Below are 20,760 nucleotides of genomic sequence, written 5' to 3'. Positions count from 1 at the left end.
ATTAACATTATTTTTCCTGGAATTTGGGTCAACTTGTGACATTTTAGGACTTCCATTTGTTAATGTATTACTCTTGCCATTGAAACAACTACTCGGGCGAACGCCACTTGGTCTTTTTTCTTTCTCTGCGTGGTCCCAACGCTCCGTCGTAGAGGCACACTTGGGAGTGGGATTCAAAGCAAAACAAACAAAGAAAAATCTCAGCAAAAATGAAAAAGAAGGGGTCGGTCGGAATAAATCGAAACAATCCGCGAACAATCAAGTGGAAGATGGCCACCGTGGAGAAAAGAAGCTCCCAAAAGATGCCCAAACGGGCAAACTTTTTTTGTCCACGGAGATGAAGGGGGGGGGCCGGCCGGAGGGGGGAAGAAAAATAACTGTACACTCTGCGTGGTATTACAAACAAACATATACATAGCAGATATATATATTTTTTTACATATATATATATATATCTATATTTAGTTTATCGCTATACAAGATGGGCGCCGGCTCAGGAATATCTGAAAAGAGTCCCAAAAAGGTCCCCACTTGAGGTGTAGAAAATAGCATCCTCTGGTTTGGAAACGGGGAGCTCCGTGGCGACCGTGTGCAAATTGGACGCTGGCGACACCGGGGGAGGGGCGGGGCTGGGAGGGGCGGGGTCGGGAGGGGCGGGGCCGGGGGGCGGGGCCGGGAGGGACGGGACCGCTTCGGATTGTCACGGTAAGAAAAGCGCAAACTTGCCGTCTGTCCAAAATGGAAATGTCTGGAAGATGTCGGACCGCCGTATTACTCTAAGAACAAACTAAAAAAAGATGTTGTCGTAGTTTGAAGTAGTGCCGGGCGCTCAGAAAATGAGGACTTGTCCCCCAACGGCATCAATAAATATTGCAATAAAAACCATGAAAAAGACCTTTGAGAAATAATGCCATCCATCAAAATGGGAATAAAAGCGGAGAATTGATCCAATATTGCCGTCCATTGGTTCAATTCCTCAAATCTATCGGTTAATATTGTACACGCTAAATGAACAAATAAATACATTCAATCCATTGAAAAATGGAATCAACACATTCCTGAAACAATTCCATCAAATTGGAAACCAACAAATATAGAGTTTTTTAACTTTTTAAAATATTTGCGGCCGAGACAGATAGAGAAAAAAACAGAGAGAAAGAGAGAGATGCTTGGGCGCCGTGGACGGACGGAAAGACCGGGCGAGACCTTTGAAATGGACGTAGAAATAAAAATGAAAAAGTCCATGTCAGTTGAGCCCAGCCCTAAAACCTTTGACCCCCCCCCCCCCCCCCCCAAAAAATCTTGCCCGTTTATGTCCTGGAAACTACGACTCAAATCACAGTTTGTAGGCTCAGCAAAAAAGGGACTCTGGCCCATCCGGATGGCTTTCCGACCGTTGCCTGCCCTGGCCAAAATGGCCGCCAAAAAAGGAGGAGGAGGAGCGATCATCACTCTGGAGCAGCCATTTTGGGGAACAAAGAATCCAGACAAAAAGAGCCCCGCTTGCCAGTTTCACTCCCTTAGGTAGTCTATTCTTCATCTTGATAGGGTGCACCAAAAAGTTTGGGGGACAAATGTCATCAAAATAGGGTTTAAAACTTGAAAGAAAAGGAAAGCTTTTCTGACAATAAAGCTATCCATTGCTTGTTAGCCGCCATCTTGGAGACCAATCCTGTGAGAAGGGGGGCTGCAATGATCACCAAAAAAACAAACCAAAAAAAAAACCCTGTTTATGACTTTCACTGAGGGACACAAAATGTGCTAGACACACAGGCCTACCTCCTCAAGTATCACACTTTCCCAAAACTCTCCTTTCCTAGACCAATTCAATGACAAAAAAAGGGGCGGGGCTGTACACTGGGAGGCCTGTGTTAGCAGCAGCAGCAGTTTGATCCAAATGAAATGGGGCGGACAGGTACAGGTCTCCAAAAGCCACGGACGCCTCGTCGCGGACAATTTCCACAAAGATCAGGCCCTTAAAAATAGAAAGAAGGGGCCTCCCCCCGATCCCATTTGAGCGGCCACTCAAAGGGAGGGGTTCCTGGAGGTGGAGCACCTTGGAAATACAATCCCCACAATGCACCTGCACTGGCATCCTCCGCTGCATAGTCGTGCTCAAACGTGTCCCAAAAGTCCCCCAAAAGAGAGAGAGAGAGAGCAGAGAGAGAAGCACGCTTCCCGCCGCCATGGGCCGACGTCCTCACGGCGCGCGGACCGGGACGCCGGCGCGCTCCCTTCGTCAGCCGACGGCGTCGCGGGAAAGCGCCTGGGACATTTGGCGGCGCCACAGCCACTTGGCTTCCGGGCGCTCATCCGCCAAGCTGAAGAAATGGGGGCGGGGGGGGGGAAATCAACCACTGGCCAAACCAAACTTTACAAACAATACATATCGGGGCGGGGCAAAATATTCCACAGTGTGCAGCTTTTCATTCCAAAGAAGAAAGCTTTCCACAATACTAAGTGTCCTACGTGTGCAATCAGTGGATTGGCGTCAGCCGCTGCTGTCTGTTTGGGCCCAGCCCCCGGCCGGCCGGGGCCGCTTCAATTAGTTGTGTGTCTGTCGGTGCTGGATGGCCGGGAACAAAAGCGCCGCCAATTCCCCCCAGTCACGGCAGCCCAACCCCCGTTTAGTCAACTTTGTCGGCCGTCCGGGACCGCTTTGTAGACTGCGGAAGCCAATCCAGTCCAGTCCAAGACTTTTTTTTGGACCAATGTGAAATGCGGTGGATCAAAGGCTTTTAACATTTTTTTTGAACCATTTATGAACGCTTTGATCAAATTCAAGCATTGGACATATAAACTAACGTGGCATAAGAGCAGGCCTTCATTGAAGAGGGCTGGGTGGGCAAACTATTGCACAAGTGTGTGCGGGATGCCATTTCAATCTGGACAGAGCAAAGCTTTCTTCAATACTAGTGCAATCAGTGGATTGGCATCAGCTGTGCCTGGTTACAGCACAACCCCCGCTGGTTGGCTTCAACTTTCTGTCCGTGTGTGAAGGTGGCTTGGAATGAAAAGCTGCTATCACCTCCAGCGGCCCTCCAGTTCAATTAGTCATTCAAATAAAGAAAATAACTTTTCAGACGGAGGGCCCCAACAAGGCCGGTTGAAGAGTGTTGAGCATGTCCGCCTCACAGTTCTGAGATGGCGGGTTGGACCCCCAGTTTGGAACCTTCCCGTCGGCGTGGATTTTTCCCCGGGTACTCCGGTTCCATGCACGCCGGGCTAATTGCGGGCCGGTGGCGCGGTCCCCTTGTGCCCCGCCATTGGCCGGCAAGCCATTCACTGTAGCCCACATTTGGGCCCCCGCCCCACGCGATACTCAAAAGCAGAAGGAAAGACCAAGGGACAAGAGCTGACGGACAAAGCGGAAACGCCCCAAATTCCAACGGCCCCCTTTTTTTCCCTCCCCGTTTGAGCACGGCTTTTGGGTTCTGATATTGAGAAGAGAAAACAAGGCCGTGGGCAGTCCGTCCCAGTGGGAGCGGACGCAAGGCACTGAGGACCGCTCCATCTTGTCCGGCAAGATGGCAGAAAGTTGTAGAAAGCCCTTTTCTATTTCTTTAGTTTTTCCGTGTGTGTGTGCGTGAAAGCAGGGGATATACTTTCATTCAGAGCATCTCTCGTTCTCTCTCTCTCTCTCTGTCTGTCTTTTTAAGGCCAACGCCCCCCAAAAAGGTCCGGTGGGTGGCCACGGAGCTCCGCCGGCCGAAGAGGACCGGGCAGGCGCGGAGGGCCGCTTTGCTTTGCCGTCTCGAGGCGGGATTTTCACACCGGGGTCTGCTGAACCCAAGGCGGGAAGCTGCATTTCCTGGCCACACACAGAAAAGGACAGAGGGCGGGGCGTGTAGAAGAAGAAGAAGAAAAAGAGGAAGAAGAAGAAGAAGAAGAAGAAGCCATTCAATGACCCATCGGAGAGACGGAGGCAGGGAGCGAGGCAGGGAGGCAGGGAGGGAGGGAGAGGACGAGGAGCCGGCCGGGAGAACCCAACTTTTTTTGGCCAAATCAAACCACTTGTTTTTCTTGACCTTTTTCTCCCGCCTAAACTTTTGGCCGGCCCTCCTACCGCTGATAAATGCATGGCAATTTGCGCCAAGGCGGCCATATTGGTAGGGGCGACCTCCTAGGGTTGGCGGCCACTGAACCGGCACCCCCGCCCGGGGGACGTCATCTCGACGTGGTACCGGCATGGAAGCGAGTTTCGGGGCAACGTGGATGAAACGACGGGACAAAAAGGGTGAGAGAAAGAGAGAGAGAGAGAAAGGTAGAGAAAAATAATGTCCATGGAAAGACGAGGACAGACGCACACACACAGACGCAAATGTTTAGTTGCTCCTCACTAAGCAGGTCCAAATTGGCCCAAGCAACAACTGGAGTCTCACGGTGCTTTCTCTTCTCAGAACCAGAACCAAACCCCATCCCGCCTTTGCTTCTTTTCGACACCACAAAACAGCGCTTTGAACTCATTGGCTGGCGTCGGCGGCGTCCAATCGACTTTCCCCAATTTCAGGGTGGCGAGTGCTAACCCACGGACAAAGTGGCCCTTACCAACATGGCTGCCACGTAGGCGTGGGGACTACTCCATCTCGTCGCCGTATCCATCTGGATAGCCTCCAATCCACCAAAGCACCACAACCACAACAAGCATAACGGTGTGCCGGTGTGGCGGCCATCTTGCCAGGGGCTACTTCAACGTCCAAAACAAGGAACGGACATTGAAACCGAGCGGGAAGCGGCGTCGATCGTCACTGGTGGATTGGTCGGCCCATTTGACGTGGACGTCACGTAAAGGTGCCTTCCAAAATGACCTGACGGCCTTCTAGAAGGCCCAACGGCTGGCTGGCTGGCTGGCCCTTGAAAAGGATTTGGGTGGCTTTTTGTGGCTGTCAATGAGTTCAAAGGTCAAGTACAAAGACGGAGACAGAAAGTGAAATCAAAACTAAAGACAAAACGTACCCACCTGAGAAGTGTGCAGGGGCGCCCTTCTTTGTTTATTAGCACAAAATTGTTTTTATACGGCTAAAAAAAAGTGCAGACAAAAGACAAAACCGCAGAGTCACATGACCGCCGCGCACACACACACACATATATATAAATAAAATTTAAAAAAAAATCAACAAGAAGACATCGAGAAATGGTCAGATACGGGGATTTCCCAGCATGCCCTTCTTTTAATGCTTACGATTGCCATGGATATCAATACGAGTATGAAGATGGAATTCAATTTGAGAATGGAACATTGAAAATACACCTTTGATATGATGAGTTGCCGCCATTTAGTAAAATGAGAGCATTTCAAATGAAATTGCTTTTGGTCTGGGGAAAATCTTGCATTCTTTGATTTTTAACACATTTTTGGGGAGATCATTTGGTATATAATGAGTGAATGAGTGAGTGAATGAATGACGGGGACACATTTTTTTGGGGGGGGTGAAAAGAGCCAGAAAGAGAAACAATGGAGAAAGAGCGTGCAATTACCTGGACATTCGGTGAGGGACGGCGGCCAGGCGAGGTTGCGCCAAGATGGACGGGCGCCGTCCCTAAAACAAATCACAGTATGGCATCAAAACAAACAAACAAACAAAAAAAACACAAAAAAGGTAGTGTGACCCCGAAAAAAGACGGTCCCATGCACCTACCTGGTCGGAGAAAATCCTGCTTTTGCTGTCAATGACGTGTCCTCCTCGAATTTCGTCTTCCACCACCATCAGTCTTGGGACAAGACAAAGGACAAGAAGAGACGGCATTAGCAAACAGGAATGATTTGGCGGCTTTCATTTGGAAAAGGACACTTACTTTGCTTTCCTTTTTGGTCAAATGCATTTAAATGGATGTTATATGGAAAGGTGGATTTTTTTTTTTTGTGTGTGTGCGACGGATGGCTACAATGACAAATCCCGTGGGAATTGTTGCTCCAAAAAGGCAAAACATTGCCAGACGGCGCCATGACCTGATTTTCAACTTCCCACTGGAAAGCCTCCCAAATCTTTTCACACTTCAAATCTCGGCAAAAAAAAAAAAGTGTCTTCTCAGTCATATTTGCAGCATTTTTTTTCATGAGATCAACAAAAATATCTTGAGCTTTTTTTGATTTTCCCGTTCATTGGTCATTTGGTGTTCTTATTTGGCCAATTTTGGGCTCATTTCCTGCTGACTTTCTTGTTCATTTGAGGGCATTTTCCCCAAAAGAGTGAATATCAATAAGTCTGAAATTTTTGCCAATAACTAGCTAAAAATCTTTTTCTCCTTGCCTTCACTTTGAGGTGTTTTGAGGGATTTCAATCTTGAATTTGGCATTTGGAACCCTTTGAAAACATGGGATGTTTTTACAATTTGTAAATGACTGGGCCAAGCTAGTGTTTTTTTTTGGCATAAACAAAACACAAAAATGTTTTTGTAGCCATCTTGAACGCCGGGGGACGAGATCCAACCACGGAATTTTTGTAACCTTCATGCATTTTGATGCCGTTTTGATTGATGCAGGCACCACGTTAACTCCAAACATAAACACAATGTAAAAACAAAAGAAAAAAACGGGAACAAAAAGGAAAAAAAAAAAAGATTCCAATTTGAAACATGAGCGTTTGGATGTTTTATTGGCGAATCAGCGAGTACAGCGTTGAGATCTTTTACACACAAAAAAAAAAAGATTGAGAGACAGTAAGAAAGAAGCAGATAGAAAAAGAAGCATTCGGACATGACAGCCATGCGTATGCGGGGGTGATGGAGCAGGAGCGGGGGAGGGTCGTTCAACAGGAAACGACCCTCAACAACAGGAAAAAGACAGCGACCGATCGGATGGAATATTAAGTGGCGACCAATCGGATGGGCTTTTCTTTTTAGCAAAGGCTCCCGTTGCCGGGCAGATTAGCACCTCAAGCCAAACAGAGTGCCAAAAGGAAATCAATAGATAATTAAATGTGTCAATGTTCACATGCCGCATTCACGTCAACGACTTGATCGATTCCTCGACTTTCAGATATTTTTATTCCATTTTTTCATGAATTTTGAAATGTGATTGGTTGAAATGTTGACTTATTTTAACATTGATTGAATGATTTAAAGTGCTCTGGCTTGAATTCTGCATTTAATGATCTGATTGATTTCCATTTGAATTCAAAGTTCATCAATGAATTTGGATAAATATGGATTGTATGACGTCATGGTCCAATCCAAAAATGGCCCCCATATTTCAACGTTTGCATGAAATCTGGATTTAAGATTGAAAATAGAACAATAACAAATGGAAATAATGAAAAGTCAAATCAATGAGTTGAGCTCTAAATTGAAAACATTTCCATGACACATTGAATTGTTCATCTAAATGTGTGGCTTCAATGTTACCGTTCATCTTTTTTTGGGGCCAAAAGATTTGAATAAAAAGCGCCAAAAAGAAAAAAATACACACATCTTGGATTTATAATATAGTCTCACTTTGGTTTCTATTCTGTACATATTGATATGGTGCTACTATTCTTATGGCTCTTGTCATCTCTCTCTCACACATACTTAAATATGGATTAAATATATATATATTGATAGATATATAAAAGATAAAACTATGCATTTCGGCACACTTACGTACAATATATTGCAGCTGTCACGGCAAGGAAATTCATTTTAATGACAGCTTTGAGGGCCAAAATTAAATCAAACAAATCTTTAAATAGCTGGCAAAATTCTCTATTTAAATTCCATTTGTAATTTCAAGATTTCAAGATGTATTTCAACGTTGACTTCTTCAAAAACTGCTGAAAACACAAGGATATTATCATCCAAATAAATCTATTCATGAATGTGTTGAAATGAGTGGAAATTCCAAAACATCCATGTGGTCAAACTAAAAATGAATCCCAATTGAAATTGAGGAAAAGTGACCACCAATTGAAATGAATCACTATTGAAAGAATGAGCTCTTAATGGCAATGGTGGAAATGAATCCAAAATTGGAGTGTCAAAAATACATCTGGAAATTCTGACAAGACAGTCCAAATCATTCCCATTTAAATGAAGATTTCAATTTGGACTAACCCAGCTGGGCTCCCGTTACGCGGCCCGCTAGTCGCGTAGTTACTGTGGCGACTAGCCACTTAGCTAGCTAGCTAGCTAGCTAGCTAGCTACGCAGTCAGTTGGCCGGCTAGCGTGTTGGCTAGCCACGTCATTAGTCGGGAAGGTGTGTCTCCTTCCTTACCTGTTGATGATGCCTTTAATCTGCGAATCCTTCTCCTGCTGCTGCTGGCGAAGACGGCGCTCGCTGTCGTCCAGCCGGTTCTGGTACTGCAGCAGGATTTTGTTGGTCTGGTGCTCCTGCGTCAGCAGGCGCCGCTCGTACTCCTCCAGCTTCTTGTGCGACATCACCAGACGTTCCTTCAGGCAGTTGATCTCCTCCTCGTACTCGCGCACCTGCCGGACAAATGGCCACCTTTACGGGGGCGGGGCGTGCGGGGGCGGGGAGGCTTTGGGACCCACCCTGTCCATGCGCGACTCGTCCATGCTCTTGGAGTACTCCTTGAGTTTAAAGTCCTCGCGGTCCATGCGCGAACTCTCAATGTCCGCCGACAGGTGAGGCATGTTGGACACCCAGGCCACCGTCCGTTCGTTGGCCGGAAGACCCGAAGGCGCCTGGGAGGGCGGGGGTGGGGGGGGGAAGGGTTAGGGCTTAGCCTTAAAGGCCAGGAAAGCCACGCCTCACCGACCTGTTTGGCCACGTTGGGCTTGAGCAGATGCTGCTGCTGCTGCTGTGGCGGCGGCGGCGCCGGCGGCTGGGACTGCTGCTGGGGCGACTGTTGCGTGGCGGGGCTGCCGCTCCCCTGGGGACTCCCCGACTCCCGCACCGAGCTCTGCTGGCGGGGCAGCCCCGGCGCCGCGTTGTCCTTGCCGGAGGACTGCCGGCCGAGTCCGCCCCCGCCGCCGCCGCCGCCGCCACGCTGCTGCCGCCCGCCACCGAAGGCCGACTCGGGCGACTGCAGGAGGTTGGCGCTCGGCGGCCGGGACTTGGCCGGGACGCCCCCGACCGACAGCTGGTGGGACGTCTGGGATTTGAGGCGTTGGGCGGGAGGGGGCGGAGCTCGGCCTTGCACCGTGGAGGGAGGCGTGGTGGCCAGGGACGAGTGGGAGGTGCCCGTGTGCGACGTCAGGCCCGTGGTTTGGTGATCCTGACACATTTCGGGACAATGTCAATCAAAAGGAAGTGGACACCAACGGGAATATACAGGAAATGACACAAAATCACCAGATGGGGACAGCTCAACGTATAATATAGAGCTAGTGGATATAAAGTTACCCACGAAGGTGATCCGGATATGACCCATAGAGGAAATGATGGATGATGTACGGGAAGCGAAATGGGAATGTCCCAAAATGTACATGAAATGACCTACAACAAAATGGCACAAAATGTCCGGGGCATTTTCCGCCCCCCAAAGGCATCCGACCAGGTACGCCCTACCTGCGCGTGCACGGACATCTGCCGTCGGGCAAAGTCGTCGCTGTAGCTGTGCGAGTGGATGATGGCGGGCTGGCCCAGATGACCGCCGCGCCCGTCGCGCCCGTCGCGCCCGCGTAGCGTGGACAGGTCCTCGCTGCGGGAGAAGCCCCCGTGGGCAAACTGCTGCACGTAGCCGGCAGGTTCGGGGGTCAGCAGCAGGGGAGCGGGGGGCTGAGCCCGCTGCGACTGAGTCGACTGCCGCTGCTGCGGGCGTGGCCTCTGGCGGGGTCCGTCTGCCGCCGCCGCCGCCGTCGCCAGGTGAAAGAGGGGATTCTGGAAGGAAAGCGGGTAGCGCATGGCGGCGGCCTGCAGTTGTTGCTGGCGGGACAGCGAGTCGGCGGTGGCGACCGAGGCGGCGGCGGCCAGCAGCCGGCCGGAGCCGGCCGACGACCTGCCGCCACCGCCGCCGCCGCCGCCGCCGCCACCGCCGCCGGGCCCCCCAAAGCTGCCCGTGCCGTGGGAGGAGTTGAGCATGTCCACCGACTGCAGGTGAGACACGCTGTTCATTCGGGAATCCTGGAGGTCCATCATATAAATAGGCTTTTACTCCGGTGGCCCCCGCCGCCCCCCCCCCCCCCCAAATGACACGGTACGGCACCCCCGCATGACACGGCCCAGCCCAGACCCCGATGTCACATGTACAAAGAACCAGCCTCATCTTTCCGTCAAAAACCAGTGAACGAGCCGACGACTTGACAAAGTCAACGAGGAAGCAAACAAGGAGCGAGTTTTGGCAAAAAAAACAGGCGTTATGGATCCAAAAAAAATGAAGCCATTTTGACCAAAGTCAACGTTTCTTCCCAACGAGAAACAAATCCGAAAAAGGATGTTTCTTACTATAGAGGAACCATTTTTGACCAAAACATTCCAACTAGAAGCAAACAATCGTTTAAGCCAAAAATGGACAATGACCTCCTTCAACAAGCCATTTTAAAATCTATTTTACCTGAGCCACTATTTGCCCCCAAATTGACCAAAATATTCTTAGCATTTTTGACCCGAAACAAAGCTTACAAGGCTAGTTGAGGATTCTGCCGTGAGTTGCTGTGCATGGGCTTGATTCCCAGGAGAATTTCAAGCGCAAAAGGCCTGGCCGGCCCCCTTTAAGATGGCCCACCGACCCATCTAGTTCTTGTATTCATGTGATATCTCTGGTTGAGTCAGGCGGCTAATTGGGACGGCAAATGGACAAACAAGCAGATGTGGTGGTATACAGTGTTCCCCCGCTCTATCGCGGTTTCTTGAAAAAAAGGATTCCGGTGCCGACGAGGGCCATTCCAGTCCAATTCTTTAGGGCCCGAGGGATCAGATTGTTTGGGACGTCCGTCTTTCGGAACAATCTAGCGGGCTGCCGTCGAGCTCAACGGACGTCCAATCCGTTCAATCGGATGGGACGTCACTCGCCGCGAATGGAGGACCAGGATTGCCGGAATTCAATTCATCACTGGAAGAAATACAAATGGCTGCCCGATCCGGCTCGATATGCGAAGGAATGCTAGCGTGAGATTGCGGAAAAGGTGTCCGTCCTCCCCCCCCCCCCGATAAAGGCGGGCTCACTGTAGTCTCGCCGATGGGACAGCGAGCAATGAGCGGGCGGCATGCCGGCCGGGCGTGACGCGCCGCCACTCACCTTGCCGTCGGGTTCCGTGATGTCGGAGCTGCTGGTGCAGTAGGCGGGGCTGGAGCGGGCCAGCGGGGGACGCGAGGCGTAGTACGCCTCTTTGGACGCCTCGCGCCGCAGGAAGCGCTCCTGGAAGCTGCTTTGCGAGCGGGGCGCCATCAAGCCGCCCGTGGAGGTGGGTGAAGGCAAACGGCTGGTGTCCATGGAGCTGGGGGGGGGGGGGCTGAGTCAGCAAAACGCCGGACCGCGAATAAATAGCAAGTGAATGGAAATTCCCCCCAAAAATCAACAGAAACCTGTTGAGGTCCCTCGCCACCAGGTTGCGCAAGTCGGAGGAGGGGGCGCGCTCGAAGGAGGGGCGCTCAAAGGAGGGGCGCTCAAAGGAGGGGCGCTCAAAGGAGGGGCGCTCGCCGGCCCGGTGGCTGGGCTGCCGCTGGAGGTGCGGGTTGCGGAGCGCCACGCTGATGTCGTTGAGGAGGCGCGGCAGGGGGCCCAGCTTGACCATGGCGTCCTGCGGTGGGCGGGACAGACGGAGGGGGCGGGATTTCAGCCTCCGACTGCCCCCGGCAGAGTATTTTTACCTTGCCCAACTGGGACACGGCCTCCCAAAGGAGCCCGTGCAGCACGGAGAGCTCGCGTCCCAGGTCCACGTAGCCCTCGAAGGCGCCGGCGTTCCCGGCCCCGTCGGCGTTGGAGACGTCGTAGAGGAAGTGCTGCACGGAGCCCCACTCCAGCTCCACAAACTCGTTCATGAAGCACATGTGGTCTTCTTTCAAGCCGAACCTGAGTCCCACGGGAAGGCCAGGGGCAACGAGTGACTTTGAGTCCCACGGAATGGCCAGGGGCAACGAGTGACTTTGGAGCCTTCCGTTAGGCCCCGCCCGCCCGCCTCCCCCCAAGATCCTACTTGCAAAAGTTGGCCAAATTCTGTAGCACTTTGGCGATGAGCGTGAGGGTGCGACTGGTCTGCTCGTCGGGATATTCCTGCGTCAGGTTGAAGAGCGACGGCGACATGATGGCCGGACACAGGAAGCGCAGGAAGAGCGAGCCGCTGATCAGACGCTCGGCGATGTCCTCGCGCCCGCGCTCGCCGCAGCGGGCGCGCCACGACGCAAACACTTCCTTCAGCTCGCGGGGGAACACGCTGACGCCCAAAAATTCAGATCATTCATTCATTCCAGAGGGAGAGGGGAGCAAAACAGCAAAAAGTTCAATTCAAATTGTCCATTTTTGTGAGACTGACCATTGCGAATTGAGGATCTTGCAGAGGGCCAGCTCGCAGCACATCCTCAGGTTGGCCTGGTGATCGGCCAAGACCGAGGGGGGGGTCCGCGCCGGGTCCACCTCGCAGTTCTCCTCCGACTCGTACAAGGCGCGGATGAACTCTCCTGCAGGACAACGACAACAAAAGGGATTGAGCCCGGCCGGTTCCAGTCCAAGTGGCCCGAGACCGGCAATGGACCAACCGATGGCATCCTTGAGGTACTTGTGTCCAATCAGTTTGAGGTACTCTTCTATGGCTTTGGTGGCCAAGGTGTTCTCTCTAAAGATCAGGTGTTCCCGGTCCACGAATCGGTCCACCTCGCACATGGCCATGTCCGACAGGAAGTCCTAGAGGAGGAGGAGGAGGAGGGGCTTAACAAAGGCCTCCCCAAAACGGACTCCCTGTCGTACCTTGGCTTTCCCCGTGCTCTGCAGGATGTGCACCAGGGCGCAGGCCACCTCCTCCTTGCTCTTGACGCTGAGCACGGGTTCCAGGACGGCGCAGAGCGTGCGGTAGTTGTTGGTGACGTACTCGGCAAACTCCTTGTACAGCTCCATGGGCAGGATGTTCATGGTCTGGAAGCGCGACTTGAGGCGCAGCGAGGCGTTGATGATCTTCACGCCCACGCCCGCCCCCTTGCTCAGGACGCTGGGCTGGATGACCGGGTACCACTGCTCCACAAACTGCCGCCCCGTCACGCTGGAGATGGGGATGATCACCAGGCCCAGGTACGTGCTTTTTTCCTAGCCACAAAGGACACGCCCGCTTTAAAACCATGGCCGTAACATTTGGGTCAAGCGTGTCAAGGCGATTCATGGGTGCCGACCAAGTCGAGTCTGAGACCGTGCCCCCCCCCTAAAAGACCCAATGCCAGCTCACCTTGCGTCTCTTTTTGTCGGTCTCCTTGTAGAGGTGCAGGCGCAGGTTGCGCACGGCGGGCAGGTTGTTGAACTCAAAGTGCTCCCCCCAGAAGACGGTGTCGGTGCGCGGCTTGCTGGTGGTGCGGGCGTACAGCATGTCGTCCAGGCACAGCTCGCAGTAGTAGCGCTTCTTGGCGGGCAGCTCTCGCGCCTCGATGATCCACAGCTTCAGCACGTTGTCCACGCGACGGCTGTTGTCCTGTCGGGAAACAAAGGCCGCAAAAGTATGCCGCGCGCTGTCCTTTTTACCGCCATTTCATTTGGGGTGACGTGACCCGGCCGGCCGGCGACGCCCGCCAAATTCCAGTGTTCTCATTCTCAAAGTGCGAGTCAAATTAGCTGAAATCCTAATTTTTTGTCCCTTTAAATGGGAATTTGCCTTTCTAATCCAATGGACGGAAATGGCTTAGCAGTTAGCAATTAGCGGCTAGCTACAGTATACGTGGTAGGAAAACAAAATGCAAACAGTTTAAAATGTCACTTTTTTAAAAGAATAATTTCAACTAAAATGGTGAAAGCTGTTTTAGTGACGCTATTGGGCGGTGGTGGCGTGTTTTTTTTCCGCTCACCTTGTTGGGCTTGACGGCCCTCTGCAGGTTCTCGATCCATTTGTCTCTCTCGGCCGCCGAGCGGCAGGCGAAGCACTTGGTCCCCGAGCCGGTGGTCACCTGAGGCGGTGGCGGTTAGCGTGCATGGCTGGGCCGGACGCGCGGCCGCTCACCGCGGGCTCCGGTTTAGAGTGGCTTTCCGGTCGGGGCTCTCACCTCGAAGCAGTACTCCTGTCCCAGGATGCTGGAGTGGACGGGCTTGATGACGGCGTCCTCGTCCAACGTCAGGTCCAGCGCTTCGGCGGCGCCGCTGGGCGACAGCAGCGACTCGTGCGAGTGCGACTCCCTGAAGCTCTGCATCAAGCGCGTCCTGCCCAAGCCAGCACGGCCCATTGAGCGTCTTCCCGGCCAGTGACCACGCCCCCACCCCACCCACCTGTCTTGGTCGGCGCTGCGGAAGCGGGGCAGGATCATCTGGCGGAAGCTGCTGCTGCGGTCCAGTTTGGGTTGGCTCTTGGCCCTCTTGATGGAGCCCTTCAGCCTCCTGCTCAGGAAACTCTGGAAAAAGAAGGGAGGAGTTGACGTGACGTGTTGAGCCAAATTGAGCCCGCCGTCGTCCACTCACCGATTGTCGGAAGGGTTGGATGGGGACGTTGGGGGGGACGTCCATGCTGGGCTGCTTTCCCGTGGCGATGCTCTTCCGCCGGGGTCGCTGATCTGCCGGGAGGGCCGGCGGAAAAAGAAAAAAGGAACAATACGACACGTCGCGCCAGGAGTGGAGCGAGCGTTGTCCCGCGCCACCCGCTCGCCAGACCGGCAAAAAGAAAGGCGTATTCCACCTTTTGGATCCGATAGAAGCATTTTTCTTTTCCCTAACCAGACGGCGTTGAGAGGGAAAAAATGTCAGCCGTAATTGGACCTGGTGGCGGGGGTGGCTCGCGCCGCAGACCGACGGACGGAAGGACGGAGCGGCGAGAGGGCGAGCGCGTGGGAGCCGGAGCCGCTGTGCCCGCCCGTCTGTCCGCTCTGACGCCAAGCGCGCGCCACTGACTGACAGCCTTCCAGCGTGCCTTTCGATACGGTTATCGTGGTTCCCACGGGATAAAGCCCCGGTCAGCGTGATGCTCCCCGTTGCCCGACGTCTAGACGTGCAATGTGCGTCCAAGAGATAAGAGGAAGGAAGGGCCGAGTCACTCACCCTGCACGTCGAGATGCGGGCGTCCCTCCACGGGAACGCTGACCGTGCGGCGCAGCAGCTTGTTCCTCTGCGACTCGGAGCGCCTCTCGCGCATCAGCAGCGGGTGAATCTGTGCACGCGGAAACCCCGGCCTCACTTCAATCATAATCCCAAATGACCACGTCAACCCAGAGGTCAAAAGTCAAGTTGGGAACCGGCCCCTCGTTGGCTCCCTCTGGTGGTACACCAAGGAATGACCCCGCCGCCCCAGAGCATTTCCCATAAAACAAAGCAATGCGGCCAACTTGTGACGACCTCTCTCTCACCTCTTCCTGGTCCAACATGGGTTGCGGCTCGGCGGGGCTCACGCGCAGACGGGCGTTCCAGCGCTCGTCGGACGGCGGCTCGTACGGGAGGGGGCGGCCGTACGGGAGGCGCTCGTAGGCCGGCGGGAAGCCCGGGAACTGCCGCTGGAACCGCTGCTGCTGCTGCTGGTGGCGGTGCTGATGGTAGGACGGGGGGGCGATGGCACACCTGGCATCTGGACACGGTTCGGGAGGGCATACACAAAATGGAGTCATGTGGAAGTGCTCGCAAAAGTCCCACAAACAAATTCCACCCAGCCAAAAGCATCACAAAACACAGCAAGTGACCTGCAATTTAAGAACATTTTATGAAAAGGTAGAAGAGCCTACGTCCGTCCGTCCGTCCGCCATTCATTCCTCCGTCAATTTGCCAAGGTTTAAAAAAGAAAAGAAAAAGGTTAATCCGGTTAATGACGGGCCTGCCGCTCATGAATATGACGGCCTCATTAGGACGCATTAAAAGTTGATGAGCCGCTGCGGACGGACGCACGACGCTTTTTTTTTTAATAACCGCCAGCGGTTGGAAGAGAAGAATAGCCACGCACGCAAAAATCACTTCACCACTCAAGCGCGCCGCTCCATTTCCACAACGGGATGCATTCATTCGCCCAAACGGAAGTAGACAACGATTTTTTTGGGGGGGGGGGGACCCGGGTCACGGGAACACAATGCCCTGTCCCGTGAACCCGAATGTGGTGATGGGTCTCGACTGTGGAGTGGACTTGAACCCAAAAGCAAGAGGCGGGCAGTCTTGGGGGGAAAATGTTAAATGGAATGGGCAAGAAATCAACTCAATACAAACTAAACACAAGGGAGACGCACAGCGACCAAAAAAAAATGGGAAAAAGCCCGATTCGCCGATGCACACCAAGACCGATACGAGGTTTAAATCCACGGGCGGGGGGCGGTTAACGAGACAAGCGCAAACACCTGGGTCCAACGGGAAGATACGGCAGGTGAGCGCCGGTGGCCAATCACGCGGACAGGACGCACAATAACGAAAGTCACCACCCGACCAAGCAAACATGACAAGAAAAGTCTGCCTTGTTGCCTACGACGATGAAAGCGGAAAGCCCCCGTGCATTCCTTTCCCTCACTTCAGCAGTCGGGGAATCCACTTTGACCCCCGGCAACATACGGCCAAACAAACGGAACCGGAAGATCCGGCTTTTTGCTTTTTCCAAAGCTTTGCACTAAACGCCCCCCCTTCAGCCCCCCCCTCCCCCCCTCCCGATCGACGCCCGCCCCCGACGCGCAGGAAACGAGGTTAGCGCCCGAGAGATGTCACTTCCGATACGCCCACTCTCGCACGCCCCCGGCCTATCGCCATGACAACCCAGAAGAGAATAGAAAAAGAGCGCGGTGCGCGCGGGGGTGAATTAGGGATGGAGGAGATGAGAGTGGGTGGTAGGGTGAGGAAAGGAATGGGGCGGGGGGGGGGGGGGGGTGAACGAAGGAAGGGAGGGAGGGAGACAGAAAAAAAGAGAGAGAGAGAGTTTTTTGGGAAGAGGCTCTTGTTCCCATAGCAACGCAGCCAGCCGTCAAATACTCTCTCTCTTTCACTCTCTCCTCTTCGTCAGTACGCATACATACGGAGGCACCCCGATTCGACGCCGGTCCGAAGGGGCCCCGGCACCCCCAAAGCGTCGACGAACCCTGGACCAAAAGCGTCAAATGACCACCAGGGCGGCGCTAAAGCACAGCTTGGCGACTGGCGTGATGGAGTTTCATTTCTCACGGGCTCATTTCATTGGCCAATCAAAGCGGCGCCTTCCACTTCACTTTGTGAGGGAGCGGCTTAAGTGCCTCCAAAGCAAGAGGAATCCAACAGGAAATGGCCACCAATCAGCAGGAAGTGACAAACGTCCCTCATCATCAGTAGTTAAGGATGACCTGGAAGTATGGTAAAATGACGAGGAAGTGAGCGTCCCGGGCATCCCGCCTCCCTTGGTCCCTCCCTATCGACCCCCCTCCCGGTCTACCACCCACTCGCTCTCTCACCAGCTCGCTCTCTCGCTCCGGCTGGCTCCCTCCCACGACTCTCGGCCAGTGGATTTCCTCCCACGTCGCTGGTTCGGCCTTCCTTTCAGCTCATCTCGCCGACAAAATGTCAAGTCGGGCAGCGGTCACGCACTCTCGCCATCCCATGTCATCCCATGCCATCCCCGGACGGACGTGGATTGGTCATTCGCTCGGGCAAGTTTTGTAAACGTTAGCTCCAAAACAACGGGAAATGCCTGCGAGTGAGCAGGAAGTGGCTGCAAACGACTGCCCAATGTCCCCAAACGAGTGGAAAACAAGTCCCGGACGGAGAGCCCGTAGCGGACGGCCCAAAATCACAGATGGCTGACTCTGGCCGTCCTTGCTCAAGCGGACTCTGTTTGAGGAGAGCGCGGGCTTTTGAAGGTGCCCGCCGTATCGGGGCGGGAATTTTGCAAACGTGCGATTTCCACCACCTCAGCGTCGTCCAATCTATAATGGCTACTTTGAAGAAACGTGGCTGACTTTCTCCGTCCTTGCTCGCGTGGACCTCGGAGGCCTTCGGGCTCCTCCGGGGACGGACGCGTCGGTCCAGATCCGGCTAAGCCACTTTTGGACAGCTGACTTTCTCTCTCTCTTTGGGGTCACGACTCTTTTCTTCGCGGGTCGAGTGGCGACAGACGCAAAGAGCCACTTCCTCTCCTCGGGGAGCCCATCTGGCGCTCGCCAGAGAGGAGGAGGGCAACCGCGGCTAAGAAGCTGACGCCGTCGGGGTAACTTTTTGCGGCCGGCGTCGGCAAATTCCGCCGCCCGAGCATGAACTCTTGGCCCTCGGCCCGCCCTGCCGCTCGCTTATGCTTAAAAAAAAGTGGCAATTGCAGTTGAAGCGACGACGTTAGCATATTAACATTCTTCCTCATCTTTGTAGGGATTGTTTTTTTGAATGTTTTTTCACAAAGCACCCCGGGCCACGCACGTTCAATTCCGCAAGTAAATCTGTAACGCCGGGATTGGACTTTCGGAGAGATTTTTTAGGGTGAAAACCCGTTTCATCTCCGATGGACTTCCACGCCCAATCTATTGGGAGCGGGAGCACGGCAGCCGTCCCCCGCCCGGCCGGTTAACGGCTGCTTTTATGGGGGCGTGTGGTACGAGAAGCCCTCGTTAAGAGGCCGCTGGTTTACTTGCCATAACATTTGGACGGCGGCCTCCTCTGGCCTGCCCGTCGCCTCATTTATTGGCGTTTTAGTTTTGACGGCGGGCCGCCACTTGACTTTACGAGTCGCTCGCAACAAAGCGCAAAGCCGGCCCGCCCGCCCGGCCGGCTGGAAAACTCCAAACGCTGGCAACATCCAAATTGAAAGAGTGTCAAGAAATTCACCATATGTTGCAGAGTTTGTGGCCAATGGATGCATTTGTATACGCCATCACGGATGCCTTTGGGTGGAAAAGCTAATGCCACTGACTTCCCGTTAGCTCGATGGGCATTTTGCGCTCACGTGTGGTTTTTGGAACATCTTTTCAGTCCCTTCCTGTTGATTTGGGGGCAGTTGGGGGGTCATTTCCTGTTGATTTGGGGGTACTTCCGTGGGAGGAGGAGGAGGAGGAGGTAAAGCGCTCTCTCTCTCTCGCGGTTGCTGTTGATTTTGGCTCTTGTCCACTTCCGTGGGACGCTCATTTTCACCAATGTTTTGGTGATGCTATCGGGCGTTCCAGTGGCTAGCTAGCTAGCTAGCTAGCTAGCTAGTGACGTGGATTTTCTAGGATATGGTTGAGATCTCTTTTAATGACCTATCCTAAAAAAAGTCCTTTTGCTTGCCCCAACTATGGATGATTTGGACCCTATTTGCACCCGCTTGAACTGCTAATCTTATGCAAAAATATTCAACTTTTGGGGGGGGGGCACTCATGCCTGCCTGCCTGCCTCGAACCCGTCCTTCTTTCCTTCCTTCCCTCCAAATGCCGCATGGACCCACGCTGCGCTACGGCGCGGGCGCGCGTGCGCCCTGATCGGCGCGCAAATTACTCACGAGTGGATGTGACGCACCTGTCGACCGTGCGCGCTGTTACTGGTGCTACTGGTGCCACTGGTGCCACTGGTGCCACTGGTGCCTTCAAAAAGCGCCCGGCACGGTGGCCAACGGGCACGAGGAAGCAAGACAGGAAAGAAGGAAGGAAGGAAGACAGGAAGGAAACGAAGAGAGGATGCGGCGATGAGGATGACAACATGAAGAAAAATAGACACGGTGGAGAGACGTCCGTTTGTCTGTTTGTTCGTTTGTCAGTCCTGACGTTGACTCTTTTCCCTACCTTGGATGGGAACATAGGACATGTTCCAAGTGCATTGAACGGAGGTTGCGGCAGCTCTCGGCGTTCCGGGAAACCAACGGCGCACTCAAAATACCAAAAGAGCGGAGCGGGGAGGTGGGATTGGGCTGGGGAGGGGGGCGTTGGAGTGGAGGTAGGCAGGGGGGGGGGGGGGGGGGTGCTGAGAAGAAGAAGAAGAAGAAAAAAAGGGGGGGAGGAAAAAAAAAAAAGCCAGGCGGCGTACTCCTTCCTAGGGGAGCCGATGCCGATGCCACGGAAGATGCCAGTAGTCCATGGTGGCCGTGGCCGTGGCCGTCGCCGACATCGGCGTCATCGTCAGCGAAAGCAAAGCACCCAGCTCCAACATGTCCACAAGAAGCATCATCCAGCACCCTTTGCCAAAGCGCGCACGCGCGCGCATGCCGCTCGCCCCCCCTCCTCTAAAAAAAAAGGGAAAAAAAATGAAGGGATGATGAACAAATGTGTGCGTGTTTCAAAGTGTGGGAGGGGAAGCAAAAGGAGAGGGGAGGGGAGGGGGAACGAGTGGGTGAGAGGGAGGGAGTGAGAAAGAGAGAGAAAGAGAGAGAGACAGTGTGTGTGAGAGGGCCCGCCGGTGATAGTTAGCGTACATAATTGGTCACTCGATCAGCTACGGGACGTTGTCCCTTGGCTGCCATTTTGGGTCAGTGCCTTTCCAACTTGCCATGTATCGACACTGACGTACCGCTTTCGACACCTTACTTCAAAAAGGATCGCTACGACACGTGTACTTTGCTAGCTTTGTGCTAGATTTTTTTGCTAGCTTTTTGCTAGCTTTTTGCTAGCTTTTTGCTAGCTGCCAAGCTGGAAGTTCATCGCATTCTTAACTCATTTGACTCCATGGCAGTGGGAGAGTTGGGAGCGGCAAATGGGCCTTCAACAAGAATAATAGCGATCGTGTTTACATACGCTTCTCTAAAACAAACGGTGACCAAAGGAAAAAACGTCAAGAATTGTTTTAGTTTAAAATACTGGAGTCGAGGAACTCACCTTCCAGCTTGTGGAAAAATCCACTGCCTCAAAATGGCTACGACTTTTGGCATCTAGGGCT

At 53.4% G+C, this 20,760-nt stretch overlaps 1 protein-coding gene across 7 annotated transcripts; it reads right to left on the bottom strand.

The window, feature by feature from the left end:
- Window positions 1-637: 637 nt before the first annotated feature.
- Window positions 638-20,727, bottom strand: syngap1b (synaptic Ras GTPase activating protein 1b). Of its 7 annotated transcripts, none has more exons than XM_077720126.1 (22): window positions 20,700-20,727; window positions 19,674-20,110; window positions 15,345-15,559; window positions 15,040-15,148; window positions 14,467-14,558; window positions 14,278-14,399; window positions 14,058-14,211; window positions 13,863-13,961; window positions 13,253-13,492; window positions 12,784-13,116; window positions 12,353-12,720; window positions 12,017-12,253; window positions 11,691-11,892; window positions 11,406-11,620; window positions 11,119-11,317; window positions 9,450-10,004; window positions 8,698-9,156; window positions 8,471-8,623; window positions 8,193-8,404; window positions 5,640-5,712; window positions 5,479-5,540; window positions 638-2,321 (listed from the first exon to the last, which is right to left on the bottom strand). In XM_077720126.1, exons 2-22 carry the CDS (start codon window positions 19,693-19,695, stop codon window positions 2,240-2,242), a joined length of 4,203 nt encoding a protein of 1,400 aa, XP_077576252.1. In that variant the 5' UTR covers window positions 19,696-20,110; window positions 20,700-20,727; the 3' UTR covers window positions 638-2,239. The 7 variants fall into 7 exon arrangements, with proteins under 7 accessions (XP_077576252.1, XP_077576254.1, XP_077576256.1 ...); XM_077720128.1 differs by lacking the exon at window positions 20,700-20,727 and adding an exon at window positions 4,961-5,019 and having other exon boundaries at window positions 19,674-20,205; XM_077720130.1 differs by lacking the exon at window positions 20,700-20,727 and having other exon boundaries at window positions 12,353-12,497; window positions 12,576-12,720; window positions 19,674-20,204.
- Window positions 20,728-20,760: the final 33 nt, after the last annotated feature.

The sequence above is a fragment of the Stigmatopora nigra genome, chromosome 7 (assembly GCF_051989575.1).
Source record: "Stigmatopora nigra isolate UIUO_SnigA chromosome 7, RoL_Snig_1.1, whole genome shotgun sequence".
Taxonomy (NCBI): domain Eukaryota; kingdom Metazoa; phylum Chordata; class Actinopteri; order Syngnathiformes; family Syngnathidae; genus Stigmatopora; species Stigmatopora nigra.
The sequence above is the reverse complement of the archived record's forward strand: the minus strand, read 5'-3'. Positions and strand labels throughout refer to the sequence as shown.

Excerpts from the sequence above, each read along its gene's own strand:
- syngap1b (XM_077720126.1), bottom strand. The coding sequence starts at position 19,695 with ATGTCCTATGTTCCCATCCAAG. Across the intron at positions 13,493-13,862 it reads GGGCCGTCAAGCCCAACAAG|GACAACAGCCGTCGCGTGGA; the intron begins GTGAGCGGAAAA and ends GTTTCCCGACAG. Across the intron at positions 12,254-12,352 it reads AAGATCCTCAATTCGCAATG|CGTGTTCCCCCGCGAGCTGA; the intron begins GTCAGTCTCACA and ends TTTGGGCGTCAG.